This window comes from Vespa mandarinia, chromosome 2 (genome assembly GCF_050613455.1).
Source record: "Vespa mandarinia isolate Hongniang chromosome 2, ASM5061345v1, whole genome shotgun sequence".
In the NCBI taxonomy this organism is placed as follows: Eukaryota; Metazoa; Arthropoda; class Insecta; order Hymenoptera; family Vespidae; genus Vespa; species Vespa mandarinia.
The window spans coordinates 15522501-15539066 of NC_140811.1; the positions used below are offsets into that span (position 1 = coordinate 15522501).

The 16566-nt window shown below is 35.9% G+C and overlaps 1 protein-coding gene and 1 long non-coding RNA gene across 4 annotated transcripts in view; one reads left to right on the forward strand and one right to left on the reverse strand.

Moving 5' to 3' along the window:
• LOC146873235 (uncharacterized) overlaps positions 1 to 16059 on the reverse strand; it is a 22834-nt gene extending 6775 nt beyond the window's left edge. The window contains exon 1 of the long non-coding RNA XR_014981847.1: positions 15812 to 16059. This is a non-coding gene — a long non-coding RNA (uncharacterized LOC146873235). The remainder of the gene's footprint in view (positions 1 to 15811) is intronic.
• The window catches only part of MESR6 (misexpression suppressor of ras 6), a 450575-nt gene that overhangs the window by 306835 nt on the left and 127174 nt on the right, over positions 1 to 16566 (forward strand). For all 3 annotated transcript variants that reach the window (XM_085655244.1, XM_035866000.2, XM_035866007.2), the window contains exon 5: positions 837 to 1031. In XM_085655244.1, the coding sequence (XP_085511370.1) occupies positions 837 to 1031 (195 nt within the window). The remainder of the gene's footprint in view (positions 1 to 836; positions 1032 to 16566) is intronic.

Consider the following 16566-nt stretch of genomic DNA (forward strand, 5'->3'; position numbering starts at 1 on the left):
AACCTATATACATATACGTGCCTGCATCGCGGTTCTGGTCTGCCTCGAACAATGTTCTCTCTATCGCACGCGTCGGCATTCCCCGCGTACAACTCAGTTCGTAAATTGGGTTGAAAGGGTGGCGAAGGGATGCTCGTCGAGTATCACGTTGTCGTTTCTCTCTCTCTCTCTCTCTCTCTCTCTCTCTTTTTTATTTTTTTTTTTCTATTTTTTTTTTCTCTCTTCCCTTTTATCGGCCCACCTCTTTTTTTTTTTTTTTCGTTCTTTTTTTCTTTTTTTTTCCTTACACTGTCCCACCGACAAATAAAATTCCGAGAAAGATCGTAACCTACATATCAGAATACTTTAGGCGGTATTACATAGGAAGAAATACTTTTTTCTCTTTTTTACCTTTTTTTTTGTTTTTTGTGTTTTTTTTTTGTTTTTTTTTTTTTGTTTTTTTTTTCTTTCTTTCCTCTTTGTCTTTTTCTTTTCTATACCCATGGGAGAAACTTCTTTCGGCGCGATGACTGCGCAAAATGCAATTTTATGTAAGTTAGTCCGGACGAAACCGTGACATTGGGAAACGAAACGATCTCCGAATTAAAACCGGTTTCTGATTTTACCTAGAGAATGCCTCTATGTATTTATACCGGATGTTTCAAAATGAAACGAACAATTTTATAATAAAATGATATAATAATGTCATTGTAAAATTTTGTTTCTGAATTATTACCTTTTTCTTTTTTCTTTTTCCTTTTCTTTTTCTTTGATACGTTATTAATATACGTGCATATATATATGTTTGTATATATGTATATATATATATATATATATTTGTAATTTTTTTTTTTCAGAAAGATGATTTTTTGTCGATCAGTACAGCTTTGCGACAATACTTGCCAGAAAAGGACACACCGTATATTCTTGATATCGATCTAGATTTCTTCAGCACTAGGAATCCCTTCAAATATATCTACGATGAAATATATCTTTACGATAAACTTGCTCCTATCTACTCTTTTCAACGGCCCGATACAACCGATCCGGAGGTGAGTCATTGAAAGAGTCATCATCATTACCTTTGCCTTGCATGTGCTTTGTAAATGTATGCGTTATATTCGCTTTCGCAATCGTTATATTCGTAAAGATTACTCGCATAATGTTCGTTCGATCGAACGGATATATTATCATTCGTGTTTTTTCGACTCGTAAGAATCATGCTATATTTCACCAATTTTTCCTCATCGCGATTGATTTAAAAATACATTTGAATAACAACCATAGACATATATATACGAACATTTTATAGCGTTTTATTTCCACTTTTATCATAAAACAACTTTATTTTTTCATCTTTATGTAACCAACAAGATTAATGCATGCGATTTACTTTTTTATTCATTGTTAATACTTCTTAAGTTGTTCGTCGAGTTCGGAATTTACGTCGAATCTATAATATCTTAGATATTTATTATTACATATATATATTATTTTTTATTATATATTTATTATACATATATATTTAATTATAATATATTAATTAATTTAAATATAACATATTTATTATATATATATATATATATATATATATATATATATATATATAAGAAATTTTCAAAATATTTAATAATTTCCAAAACGATAAACTGTGGGAGGGTAAGAGTGGTATAGAAGCTTTGGACTTTCGCGAAAGAGAGAGAAAGAGAGGGAGGGAGGGAGAGAGAGAGATGAAGAGAGAAAGAGAGGGAGAGAAATAGAGAGAGGATGAGGAGGAAGAGGAGAGAAGAGGGAGGACCAGCAACGAGCGGAAGATTTGCGAATAATTACGTGGCCCGACAATGGTCGAGGTCTCGTGGCAGGCCGGATACACAATGTGGCCTGCCACCAGTCGGATAATAGACAGAGAAGGACGACTCTATGGGGTTTTAGGATTCGACGGACATAATGGCACGGGACCATTGTCTACGTAACTACAGACTGCCAACATCCGCTTTGGGGGTCGACTATGTCAGCTCATCTGCATCCCGCCCTCTAACCCCTCTCCATTCGCGTTCGCTTTTACGAAAGCGATCGAAAGCTTCGCTCGAATCGACGATCGAATTATTAGTTAAGTAATGCCTATAGAATTTGCATGAATTCACATTGATAAGAGCGTTACACGTTCACCGCGATTCATTATACGCTACGAAATACGCGTGTTCCGTGATTCCGATGAAATTTTGAATCGAGATCATTGAATTTGCACAATGAAGGAAAATAACGTTTACGCTGGATTTTCCTTTTTTTTGTTTTTTGTTTTTTTTTCTTCTTCTTCTTCTTCTTTTATCTTTTTCCTTTTTGCGACCGAAAAAGGAATTTCTATCGGTACTTTAATTCTAATATACTAATTATACATAAATCGATTCGATTATTAAGAAATTTTTTATTGCAAATAAAAATCAATATATCAAATATCGAGTCGTCGTTATTACGCAGGATATAAGAAAACAAAAAAAAAACAAAAAAAAACGAAAAAATACATAAATAAAGAAAAAGAAAAATAAGAAAACGATATAGGTGCTGTATAGTAATCGTCGCAAGAAATCATGTCTTCGGCCTAATGTATGCGGACCCGACGACGTGCTACCTGTCTTACCCTGTGAACTCGGCGCTGCATTGTGATTGTAAGCCGGCTTCGGGTCACATCATAGCCTAACCGCGGTCAGGGTTATTTTTGAATTATTTAAATTACGTGAGCTGCCTTCCTCGACATTACGAACAAAATCGTACGTATTCGGCTCTCGTGCCATTAAATTCCGCGAGGATTTTCTTAAAACGTTTAACGGTAAATAAGTATAAAGGAATCCTTTGAATATTCAATGAAGAAGATCGAAACGAAGATTATTTTAAATTCATCGAAAAGGTGTAAGATTATAATTTTTATCTCAAATACGTTTATAGATAGGAACCAATATGATTTGTACATTGCGTCAGCCATGATTCTTTTCTCAGGATCTGGCTCGCGATGTCCCACTGTGATCCCCATCGAAGAAGGAATGGCACGAGCGGGGGGTCCATCCAGTATGCAAAACGGACCCCGTTTTCCGGCCTGCCTGAATATTGATGTGTACCCGGCTATGCAGATGAGCGTGAGAATGCACCTCGTGCCGGATGGTGCCGCGAATAGACGAACCGGAAGTAACCAAATATCCTTTACGGTTCCCGCAACGTTTCTCTTTCTCCTTCTCTCTCTCACTCTCACTCTCTCTCTCTCTCTCTCTCTCTCTCTCATTCTCTCTTTTTTCGTTCTATCTTCTTTTCCTTTTCTTTCAAAAACCACGTTTTTCTCTTGCTAGCCGCATGATTCGAATCTCGACCGCAGTATTTTCTCATCTACAAAAGGCCGGTCCATCAAGGCCATCCGAATCTCTCCTTGAGGCAGGTCACTGCCTCCTAATTGCCTTCTCTCACGGAACTTTCGAGTCCCTCAAACTTGGCTTTACCTTCCTCAGAGTCGTATCGCATCCTCGAACAATTAAAGCTCTTAGACGATTAGGTCGATAAACTTAAGGAGTCTCCTCTTAAGCGACCACCTGATTTCTCTCTTTCTTTATCTTACCTTTACCGTTCCGAATACGACGATAACGAATAGTCGAAATTACCGTTTTACCGAGTGCCGTTAAAATCACACATTGATCTCCTTAATAATCTCACGACTTAACTCTTGGCAATGCGAATATTTCGCTCCTAGAATTTATTACCCCTTTCAACATCTTCAAAGTTAAATCTATTTTGGTGATCTCCGTTGAACTAGGAAATTTATCACTCGGTTTATCTGAAATGTCCTTTAAGATTCAACTATTTATTCGTTAGTATTACTAAGCCTACCTGATGATTACAAGCACGTGTGAAAGAGGCGAAAAGGATGTTACGATTTTTCGAAAATACTGATAACACATCACGAGACGAGCCTAATCAACGAGTCGAAAGCACGCAAATCTTTGATAAACCGGATAAGAACCAACATCGCCATCTGTTGTGACTGATAAGAACGAGACTCCTTTGCAGTTTCCGGATAAGCCGCAGGCAGTTGGGGCGACGTGACGAGCGACGTCGGCGCCGGCGCTGGGCGACGCCATGCGTCCAAGATGGCTGCGGATCGTTAAACGGTCACGCGCAAGCTTCCGAAGGGGTGGCTGAGTGGGAGCGGGCGGGGTCGATTTTAGGGGCGCGTGCTCGCGCGCGCGCACGCTTACTCCTTAATCCGATCGAACGCTCTTTAGGGCTATGAGATCGACCTTGACTTATAGGGAAAAAGAAAAAAAAAAAAAAAAAGAAAAAAGAAAAAAGAAAAGAAAAAAGAAAAGAAAAAAAAAAGAAAGAAAAAAAGAAAGCAGAAAAGAAAAAGATGAAATAGGGATCGAAGTTGCGGGTTTAAACAAATTTAGAAGTAGTTTGATCAAACTTTTTTCATTACGACTACTACTTCGATTTCGATCGTTCAAAACTTTTCAACGTAATTTTTATTTTACGAGGGGTGTAACGAACAGACGAAAAAAACTAGAAAGAGAGAACAACCATTTCATGTTACTACTACAAGCGTAGCGTAGTACGACCGTTTATATTACTTTTTCGACTGACTGCCAGTATTGTTTTATGTAATCATCATCGTGAAAAGCGTTTGCACACGCTATGACTTTTTTTTTTTTTTTTGATAGAAGTGAAATATTTCAATTCCTTTTGATGTTCTATCGCTACGATCGTAACATTTTCTAAATATACATGTGTATAAACTTTTCTTTTTTTGACTATAGCAACGAATAGATTGTTTCTAAATCTAATAAACCTTTACGCAGAGTTTATCCGCGGTAACAAATAGTGAAATAGTGCACGTTTTAAAGTTTAACAAAAAAAAAAACAAAAAAAACAAAAAAAAAACAAAAAAACAAAAAGAAAAAGAAAAAAAAAAAGAAAGGAAAATTTCGAAATGGCATTCATTTAATCGCAAACTTTCTAATGTTAAAATTTAATAATGCGAGAGTCGTGTCTACTTAATCCATAAAACCGAAACGATATTTAAATGTATTAAAACGAACATAATGAAAATCATCATCGCTACGATAGAACAAATTGATAGATTACACAAATGACGAACTGTGTTGGCAAAAAAAAGAAAAAAAGGAAAAAATATCATAACTCTCTATAAGAAGACTACTAAAAAGTTAACTTCGTTAATGTAAAATCCTTTTTGAAAAAGCCAAAAACGATCGAATAGGGTTGAGCCTTATATCTTCTTGTCCTGTTGGTAAAAGTTGTCGAAAGAGGTTGTTGACCTGTTCGCGAGGTAGCAATTTCCGAACAGAAGGGTAGACATTTATCGAGAAGGAAAGAATGGGAAAGAGAAATGATGGTCATACGGCGGTGTAACGTGTTCGCGCTTTTTCGCGCAAAACCGAAACAAAACGTTAACGGGAACGTCACGGTCGATTCTTTTCCCGCTTCCTCGCACGCGCCACTAACGCGCACGATCGCAAATTTTCGAGCAATCGTTGAGGGATTTACACATGTCAAATAACGTTAACGTTACACCGCATTACGTGTTTTACGAACAATACAACGGGTTTCCCTATTGTTAGGACTATTCCCTTATTCGCGAGTTCGGTCAAACCGTGAATTCGAGAAATAAAAGAAATAATAAAAAGGAAGAAGATAGACAGACAGACAAACAGACAGTCAATGGGGAGAAGAGAGAGAGAGAGAGAGAGAGAGAGAGCGAGAGAGGGAGGGAGGGAGGGGGAGAGAAAGATGATACCACTTGTTTATCGAATACGGACAAAACCGTTTACTTTCTGCTATGTAATTATTTATAATCGTTTTGGTGAGAAGTTTATACGTTCGAACATTAAATTTGAAATGCTACTACAACCTCATGTCGTAACAGTGAGGTAACGTTTAGCCGACAGATAAGTTGTTATTACGGATCGAAGTTGTATATACGACACGGCACAGACTATATGTTTAAGACTTCGAAGTTGTGACACTTTTAGATTGACGATCGACAAGAACGGATTTATAGTCGCGACTCTTTCTGATTAAACTAACAGCCTTTACAAAAATGAGAAATCGTCCGTATCTAATATTCTATTTTTTTTTCTTCTTCCTTTATCTTTCTTTTTTTTTTTTTTTTTTTTATACCTACACACATACCCAAGTATATGTACTCGTTAATATTGTATATATATATATATATATATATATATATATATCTTTTACAATTGAATTAAACGATTAGACGAAACGACGTTATAGGGATTTTGTGGTTTTTCCGTAAAAGATAGAAACGAATGGTTAAAATCTCTCATGAATGACGTATCGTTAAATGATCTCTAATGATTTTTGAACGACGTCATGGATAGGAATAGAGGAAGATCGTTCTGTTTGTCGATCAAAAGACCGATGACTACTCGATAAAAGAGTCTTGATTGCGGGATAAATCGCTGGAATCTCAGTTGCTGAGACGCCATAATGGGAATTCTTCGTTGATTACGGATAGTTAAGTTTAAGAGTCGGTCATTATCGATAGCAGGTGTTGCACGGACGAGTGTAACGTTTCGTAATGAATGAGATTATCGTACATTGAGCGTTAGCGGTAGATAATTGCTTATTGTGTTGGGTTACGGGAAACGCGTGCGTTTACGTTCGATCGCAAACAAAGTTTACATAGTCGAACTTGAACTATCGAGATCTAGGTAATACGATATCTTGATCTATATAAATAATCATTTTAATACATGAAATCGAAGAGAATACGTTTAGTGTGTATACAAGACAACGTATACAAGATCAAAAAAGAAAAAAAAAAAGAAAAACAGAATTACAATATAAACACGATTTTTAAAGAATAAACAAGGACACGTGAAAAGTCAAAGAAAAATGAAAAATTATTTATAAACGAGAATAGTTTAGGATCAATCTCGTCACAGTTTATCTTGCGAATTAAAATCGTGAGATCCGAGGAAACGAACACGTTAGGAGAATTTCCGATGTCAATGACCATCAAGCCGACCGTATGTCGTTCGTTTTCAGACGGGTTGATTTCGATGAACAGGTATTACTCGATGGCTCTTGTCCATCCCATGTCTCCTCCTCTCTTACCCTTTCCCCTCTCCCCTCTCGCTCGTTATGGAGTTACATAGACTCGTTGCCTAATTGCTGTTCTCGCAAAAATACCGTCAATTTTCAAGAGCACATGGTTCCGCGACATGCTCCTCGACGCATAAGCGCATGACCTCCCTACAGGTGGCATTATATAGAGAGAGAGAGAGAGGCGGGAACGAGTTAGGACGTTGAACTCGTTACACCTTCCAAACGAAAACACGGTACGCGCGCGTCACCGGATTTTCCGCATTGGTAAATGCGGTCGATGACCGGTCCTTGCACATACACATTCATACATATATATGTATTTATATATATATATATATGGATATATATATATATATATATAAATACGTATATATATATGCACTGACCGGACGAAACTTCGTATCGCTGGCGGTTAGGAAATGCTTGCCTCTCGATACGTTCACCATATAGCCTCGATCGTTGACGCGAACCGATGCTCGATTTACCTAACTTTTCTTCTTTTTTTTTTCTTTTACCTTTTATCGTTGCGCATTCGTCGGTGAGTCTCGTCAAACGCTTTAAATTCGAGGGTTTAACGATGTTCGTTTCGGTTGATGAAACCGAATGCTTCGATTTTTAATTTTCCTTTGTAAAAATTTTCTTCTTTTCCTTTGCTTTCGTTTATTTTCTTTTCTTTCATATTTTTTCTCCCTTCCTTTTTTTCTTTTTTCGCTTCTTTTTTCTTTCTCTCTTGTTTTTTCTTTCTTTTTCTTTTTCTTTTTTTTTAGCGTCCGCGCAAACCCACTGAAAAAATTTCATTCGATCCTGTCCTTCTAAAGTATCGATGCTATCAATAAGTACGCTATCAATCTATTTAAGAATGAACGCGCGTGGGAGTGATATAACCAGAAAGACGGGTTCGATAACATACTTGACGATCCAGTATGCAGATTCGTGCAGGTGTTGCCATGGTTAAATGTAATTTTCAATCAACTAAAAAAATACTCAAGAATCACTAACACTCATGTTCAAAAACATATTCAAAAAAGAGGCTCATTGATTGCTTTCGCGACGATTCACAGATCTTAAATATTAAATGAAGAGAGGGGAAAGAGAAAAAGAGAAAAAGAGAGAAAGAGAGAACGATATCTCCTATCTTAAATTCATTCGTACGCTAAAAAAGCCTGCAATTGAATTTTAATTAATGCGCACGGTGAAAACCACGAGAAAAATAATGAAACACGTTTTATTTGCCAGGAACCAAAAATAATATTTGATATAAAGAAAATTATCTGAAATATTTCAATGTAAAAAGAAAATAATACAATAGTAAATAAAGATAACGATAATGATGAAATATGATTGGTCTGTCTATTATCACGATAAAATGAATTTGAATGTATCTACGAGGAAGATCAAATTCGAAATAGACAATATTTTTTTCGACGTACAATAATTTACACTCATTCGATAATTTTCTCAATTAATAATGAAAATCTAATTATTGAAAAGTCCATTTTAGCCTATTAATATTTATTATTAATATATATTAATCTCAATCAGATGTATCAATGGCAGCCATGTTGAATATAATCGTCGTTTTTATTTTCATCTTCGTCGGATCTATTTCTTTCGAATTAATTAGATATGTTTTTTATTTTTCCTTTTTTTCTTCTTCTTCTTCTTCTTCTTCTTTCCTTTAACCATTCCGTTTACCGTACTATTTTCAGAATAGCATTAATTATCGATTTAATTTATACTACTCGTAAATTACGAATTCTCGAAGAGAAATTATCGATAATAAGATAAAAGAGATGGGAAAGAGATTTTTTCGTTTTTGAAATCAATATTTTAACACTAAATAAATGGAATTTCAAGTAATAAAAGAAATAAACGATTTCAGTAATTTTAACATTATCAATCAAGAATAAACTACGTTATTTATAGAAATGTCCAATATCTGATTTTTTTCTTTTTTTTGAGCGATTTTTCTAAACACATAGAAAAACCGGATCTCCTTTCCCATTCCTGACGAAGTTCCAAGGATTCACGAATGGACGGACGCGTTAAACCGCAGGAAGGAACGGTTTCTCGCGGTAAACCGGATATTCAACTTGCCGCAACTTGCATCGGTTTATCCTGTTTTTTCATAACTCTTCGATCACTCTTCCACTCTTTTTTGCTGCTTCTCATTCTCTCTTTCTTCTTTTCTCTTTTCGTTTTTGTTTTTTCTCTCTTTCTTTTTTTCTGATAGCAGAGAATTAACATATCCTTGGACTATATCATTCAACCTCTACTTGATATTTCTTAAATGATAGGTCTTAAATGATTACAAGCTGAATTTTCATCATATTTTTCTAAAATAAAACTGATTATTTCCATTGGTAATTTTAATAAAAAGAATAGAACGTTCTTATTTTGTATCATTAAAATAAAAAAAGAAAAAAGAAATATTCCAACTTATACCTTTTTCGTAACAAAAACTACAAACATATATATATATATGCTTTTTCATAAATTTCATGGTATCCTATAACATTTTCGATAAATAGCGAGAGAAAGAGAGAGAGAAAGAGAGAGAGGGAGATTTCTTTTCGATATCAAAGAATATTCGAACGATAGAGTCATCTATGGAGGAAATCAACGTGATAACATCCGTTTGATACGTAAGGATTACAAATAAGAGGGAAGAAAGAGAGAAAAAGAAATAGAAGTCTGCTAATCGCGAAACATTTTCCTATCTCCGTAACGTATTTAAAACGTCTTAATCCCGAAGCGAAACGAGTGAGATAAGAGATCCAATGGGATCACTAGTGGGATCGATCGTATATATCCATACGTTGAGAGAAGAAGAGTAGCTCGTCCTCGTAAGAGTAAAAGGGATTTATGGAGCGTGTCAGAGAGAGGATCGAAAATCCCAACACCGTGTCCGTTCGTGCGGTCCTTCTTATCGTTACTCCCGATGTTTCCTTCTTCCATCTCTTTTTTCTCTCTTTTTCTCTCCTCGTACAGTTACTTTTTTTGTATGTTTAAAACGACGCTTAAGTGGTGGTAACGTTGAAAGAGAAACGTAGATCGGTATACGCGCATGTTTAAACCTAGAAAAGAAGGCAAGAACGATATCGGGGGTGGGATTTATGGAGCATGACAGAGATTTACAACGCCTCTCGCGTCCGGAGGCTTCACGGATCGCTGAATCGTGGGGACGCTGCTTGTTCCGCTTGCTTTCGATCCTCTCGATCTTCGAGGGTCTTCTAGAAGCACAGCTACCTGCACCTGCGCGTCGGCCGATCGCGTAATCGCGGGTGGTTGCTTACCTTGAGAGGGTCAGAGAAAGAGGAAAAAAGAAAGAGAGAGAGAGAGAGAGAGAGAGAGAGAGAGAGAGAAAGAGAGAGAGAGAGAGGGAAAAAGAGATGGACGATGAGAAATCTCTACACCGACGAACTGCATGAAATGTTTTTGAAAAAAAAAAAGCAACGTCCAAGACGAATATGTCCTTGTTTCCAAAGAAATTAATGGACTCTGGATTTTATCATTTCAACGAAGAATCGTTTTCGAGGTCGGGATTTTATTATTCAAATCACAGCTGGAAGTTGTCAGACGGAGAATGTCAATGACGATTGGTTTATCGTATAGCGAAGTGTGAGAATTGAGAAAGTTAGAATGCTAAGGTGAGCGAGAGTTAACGAATAAATCTCGATGAAAATATTACGAGAAAATAATCGATAATGAAATATAAGATAACACGTAAGAAGAATTTTACGATAAATAGAACGTCGAGGGTTAACTAATAAATGTCAGTTGGTCGATTGCGACTTTTAGAAGAAAAAAAAAAAAAAAAAAAAAAGAAAAAGAAGAAAGAAAGAAAATAAGAATTGAATGATCGTGCACGTACAACTTGGCAACTTTCCAAAAGACTTTCATTGTCATTGCGTGATAGATCGTTCGCCGGACAATAAGTTTGCTCGGTTTGCAATGTAAGAATGTCGTTTATAAGCGATAAAACTTTAATGCATTATAAATATTATCGACACGATGATTCTATGGAGCCGGAAATACGCTTCAACGGAAGACCATGAGTCGTGATTTACGATCGATTTACCTTTATGAGCTATGCGCAAATCGACAAGTAGAACGAGATGAAAATTTTTCTTTTTATTTTAACCGTCCATTATTTTACCCTTATAACGTTTCAATGGTTAATACATATATATATATATATATATATATATATATATATTATAGATAATCATAAAAAGAGAAAAGTTGTAGCTTACGACAAATACGGAAATTTTATTATAGTTATGAAACGTAATTCGATATTGAACTATAGACAATATCGAGAAGATCTTTCCCTTTCTCTCTCTCTCTCTCTCTCCCTCTCTCTCTCTCTCGCTCTCTCATTCTTTTCGTTTTTACATGCTCCAGCTCGTTGCCCTAGCAGCTTCTCCTTTACTATGGCGAGCGCACGAGCGAAACCGGCATGAAACGTGCCCGGACCACCATGAAATAGAAGCGACTTTGTGCGCTACACGTTTTCGAAATGAGCCGTAAAAGTCGAGGCGTTTCGGCATAAGAAAAAAGGAAAAAGGGAAAAAAAACAAGAGAGAGAGAGAGAGAGAAAAAGAAAGAAATTGTACGAATCCTTTCTCTACGAATTACTTAGGTGGAACTCTCTCCTCAATATGGATTGGCTATCTCAAACGATTGTCTCTTACTTGAAATCGACGAATAGTATATATTTTCAACGTGTACATTTACGATTTCGATCTTATATCTCTTACAGACGCTTATATTTTATACACTTATATGGTCTGAATTTATACATGGAAATATAAACGTTCCGTATTTCGATCTCGAATAACCGATGACGCGTTAAAGAAATTGACTTTGTCATATGCATCTGAAATAAATGGGAAAGAGAGAAGAACTTTTGTAATCGTAAAGAATAACCCGAACTCGAAGCCTCCGGTGTGTTGAACTTTGGTCTCGAGTACGATGAACGTACGGTTTTCCAAAGGTACACTTTACATTCCACGTGCGACTTGCGCGTACCGCAATTTCTGGGCACCGTATGTACCGAAACTCGTGCCACATGTCTAATACAGTTCAATGACCAAACTTGTGGCCGTGTGTACCGATGTTCTGCATTACTTGCAGTGCACAATGCAGTGCAATTTTCGATTTGCGCCAGGTGTACTTCTTCTGTCCCACGTAAGGTATCCTTGAAGAGGCAGAAATAAAAAAAAAAAAAAAAGAGAAAAAGAGAGAAAAAAGAGAAGAGGAAAAAAAACAAAAAAAAAAAAACTTTTCAACGATCGATCGCATAAGGTGGAAAAAAAAGAAAATAAAAGAAAAAAGAAAACGCAAAGCGTGATCTATAATAATTTAGAAATGAAAATGATAGCGATGGAAATGGCGTAAGGGGTGAGGGAAGAGATATAGAAAGCAACGTCCATTTAGGACAACGCTAGACACGCTCGAGGGAGGATGGATTTTTTTTCGTTCGCCCAATCGGCACGTCACGAGACAAACATGGCGTACGAACATAATTTATGCACCCCTTTTTCGTTCGGCCGCGTGATTTTAGTTCGAACCCCATACGAGAACTCGCTCTGGAAATGCGTCCAGATGCTACGTGCTAAAGTATCAAAGAGTGACCTAGAAATTCTGAACGATGGACCTTTTAAATGGCACGACTTTTAATACGATGTCACGTCATACGCGTGTCCCGAAACAACTTATGATTATAAAAGGATTGATTCGTTTGATCGATGCTCTTAAAACTTATTCTCGCATTACGAAATATTTTTTAACTTTTCCTTTGAAACGTAAACTTCCTTTTTTCTTTTTTTTTTTCCCCTCTTTTTTTCTTTTTCTTTTCTCTTTGTCTTTTTCTTCTTCTTTCTTGAAGGCACGTACGAACCTTTGAACTTTGAAACATCAATTTTTTTTTTTGTTATCTATAACGAAGCATCTCAGTATTTTCCTAATTAAAAGATCATTTTAATGATTTTATTAAAAAAATTTCTAAGAATTCGGTATTACCAAATAGATCTAACATTCGTTATCACGCTACTCGTCTCTCATGCCTTTTATAATGGAGAAGATAAATGACTTGTGGTTGTTGAAATCTTTGATATTTTTCAAATACAAACGATAGATCTTACATAAAATCAAGCACGTAGGGTTCTTGGTTCAGAAGGCGATATTTTTTTAGATAAATCTTACCGACTTCTTAAAAGAGATAAAGATTATAACGAACGTACGAGAAATAGACTTTGACCGTTTGAAAAACGTTACTCCCGACCGATTTAGTATTAGAGAGAAAATTGTATTTAGTTTCAAATATTAGAAAAAGAAAAAAGAAAGAAAGAGAGAGAGAGAGAGAGAGATAGCTTCTACTTAAATAAAAATGTCTAGCGTTCGTTTCTAATTAAAACAATTTTTCTCTTCAGCTCGCTGATATACGAAACTCGTTCGAGTTCATTATATATGCATAAATATTCTACGGAGAGATGTCGTAAAAAGAGACGAAAATAAAATTATATGAAAAAAAAAAAGATGATAGAAAAAATATAGGAGAGAAGGATTGAATCGATCCTTTATCTACTCTCTTAGATAAACTAAAGACGAACGAGTATCGACAAGTTAATTAAAGAATTAAGCGTTCAGAACCATTTCAACGGCAACGCACGTATGTTATGTGCGGGTATAAAAAAGAAAAAGAAAGAAAAAAAAAAACAAAAAAAAAAAACAAAAAAGGAAAAAACCAATTTAAGTAAAAAAGAGAAAGAAAGCAAAAATCCTTCAATCACAGTCGATTGATCAATCAATTTTCAATTTTCAATTTTTCCATCGCATTTTAACGATATATTTTTCTATTATCGCAAAACAATAACTTTCCCTCTGCTATTAGTTCGAATACAAATTAAATATCAAATGAATTATAATAATACATTTTATAATTACGAATTATTAATATAATTTCTTCAACATTGTCGTACAATCATATTAACAAATTGGATGAAAGATAACATGACGTTCATCTATTTTTCTTCGATTTACATTTATATGTATCTATTCTATATGTATTAATTTATAAATAATTTATTAATCGCAATAGTTTATCGAAAATAGTAGATTCTTTGATGTAGAATCTTGATCTCTCTTTTTCTGTCATCATACTTGAAGGGTTCTTCTTCGTTTGGAAATGGACCGAGCTCCTGAACGTGAGTATCACTCCCTTCCCCTTATTCTCAAAGGCAGTTGGCTCTCTATTTAATCTCGAGGTGACAAATGGCCGTGGCACCGATTCGGTGACTCAAACATAATCCTGTCACCACATGCAAACATCGATCGGGACCAATATCGGTCGGTCCTTTCTGTCATCGAACTATAGGGAACCCCTCTCCGCCCTCTGACCCCGACAAAAGAAGATATATTATGAGGATGAAAGGAGGAACGAATCTCGATATTCGTGTCGAAACTAATCGATGAAATTCACTCGTGGTAACGACGTTATGTCGATATCTAAAATTTTAACAAGCGTCAGATCTTATTCCACGAAATTATAATATATCGAAAATGATTAGGAAGGAAAAGAATGGATATCTCGTGGCACGTTATTCGAAAAACGTTCGTTTTACAAGACAGAAAGATGTGATTAATTAATCTAATACGATTCTCTCTTTCTATCTCTCTCTCTCTCTCTCTCTCTCTCTCTCTCTCTCTCTCTCTCTCTCTCTCTCACATACACTCTCTGTCTCTCTCTTTCTCTCTCTCTCTCTCTCTCCCTCTCTTTCTCTTTTGCTCTTTACTCCCAGTGTCGGGTCAAACCGAATTTGCAACGAGAATAGACCGCTGATTCAAAGAGACGGTCGCGGTAGAAGCTAATAATGCAGTCGGAGTGTCATCGTATAAAATAGTCGTTTCCTGGCTGCCATTTTGCGGTCGATGCAATTACGTGCAAAATCTAACCGTTCTCCGCGTCGTCTCGCGAGCTCGTGGGAGCTCTTGTCGGCAGCAAAGGAAAGAGGAGAATGGTAAGGAGGAGAATGAAGAAGGAGAAAAAGAAAAAGAGAAAGAGAGAAAGAGAAAAAGAGAGAGAGAGAGAGAGAGAGAGAGTCGGCGTCGCGATGAAAATATTTTTCTTCCAGTGGCAATTAAACGAACGAGCATGCGCTCTCTTGCTCGTGATACTCGTGCTCGTTGTCTTCTTCTTTCCCTCTCTCTCTCTCTCTCTCTCTCTCTTTCTCTCTCTCGTAGCGATTCAAGAGTAAAAAAAAAAAGTAGCCTCCGGATAGCGACTATCTTATCTTCGGACGACGATTGCTCCGACGGAAAATACGAGTTTGTCGTTACGAATCGTTCACAAATAAATCCATCCATGTTCTACGTTAATTCTAGCTACTTCAATTGTTAAGATCATAGGTCTATCTTCGATGATCTAAATATCAATACGATTTTTTTTTATTCTTTTTAGATCCTTCGAAAAAAAAATACTTAAATCTAACTCGTTTTATATATATATATATATATATATATATATATATATATATATAAAGGAAATGTTAAATTAATTATGCATATGTTGCTTCTATGTATCACGATGAGTGCTTAGACAAAAGTTATTATTAAAGATTATCAATAGATTTTTTTAATTCTGTTACGTATCAAACGAAAAATTAACTCGAACGAGCCAATACTAAATTTTATTACTTACCGATATTTCGAAGGATTGACGTATCCATGATGATTAAAAGATAATTCTTCAGATTGATGATTCAATAGTCCTTGATATATTCTCTTTTTCTTTTTGAACGTACATTCTCTCGTTCCAAATTTCTTCTTATCGTGCTCGTTTCACTCGTATTTCGTGGATCTTATAATTCGATACTCGTCCATATTCTTTCGTTGCCTCCAAAAGAGAAATGTGAAGATAGATAGATAGAGAGAGAGAGAGATATAGATGAATAGATAGATAGAGAGAAAGACAGAGAGAGACAGAGATAACATAAAAAAAGAAGGAGCAAAAGCTCTTCGTCTTTCCTATCAATCTATATATATGTGTGTGTGTGTGTGTGTGTGTGTGTGTGTGTGTGTGTGTGTGTGTGTGTGTGTATGTGTGTACAGATGTATGTATATATATATATATGTATATGTATGTGTGTATATATATATATATATGTACAGATACATCTTTTTCTCTCTCTCTTTTCCTACTTTCTTCTTATCGCACATATCATGCGTGTAACAAAGTTGAAAAAGACGCGATTCTGAAGATCTTTCGGCAAGTCCAAAAGCACGGTATGAAGTTCCTACTTTCTGAACACTACGTAGGAACTCTATACCTCGCTGCTGGATCTTTACCATATTCATTGGACCCTGGCATTCTCGATATTTCTTCTCTCTTCATTTTTCCTCTTCAATTTTCTTCATCGGGATTACTTCCCGATAAGTCCCACTTTGATATACCCA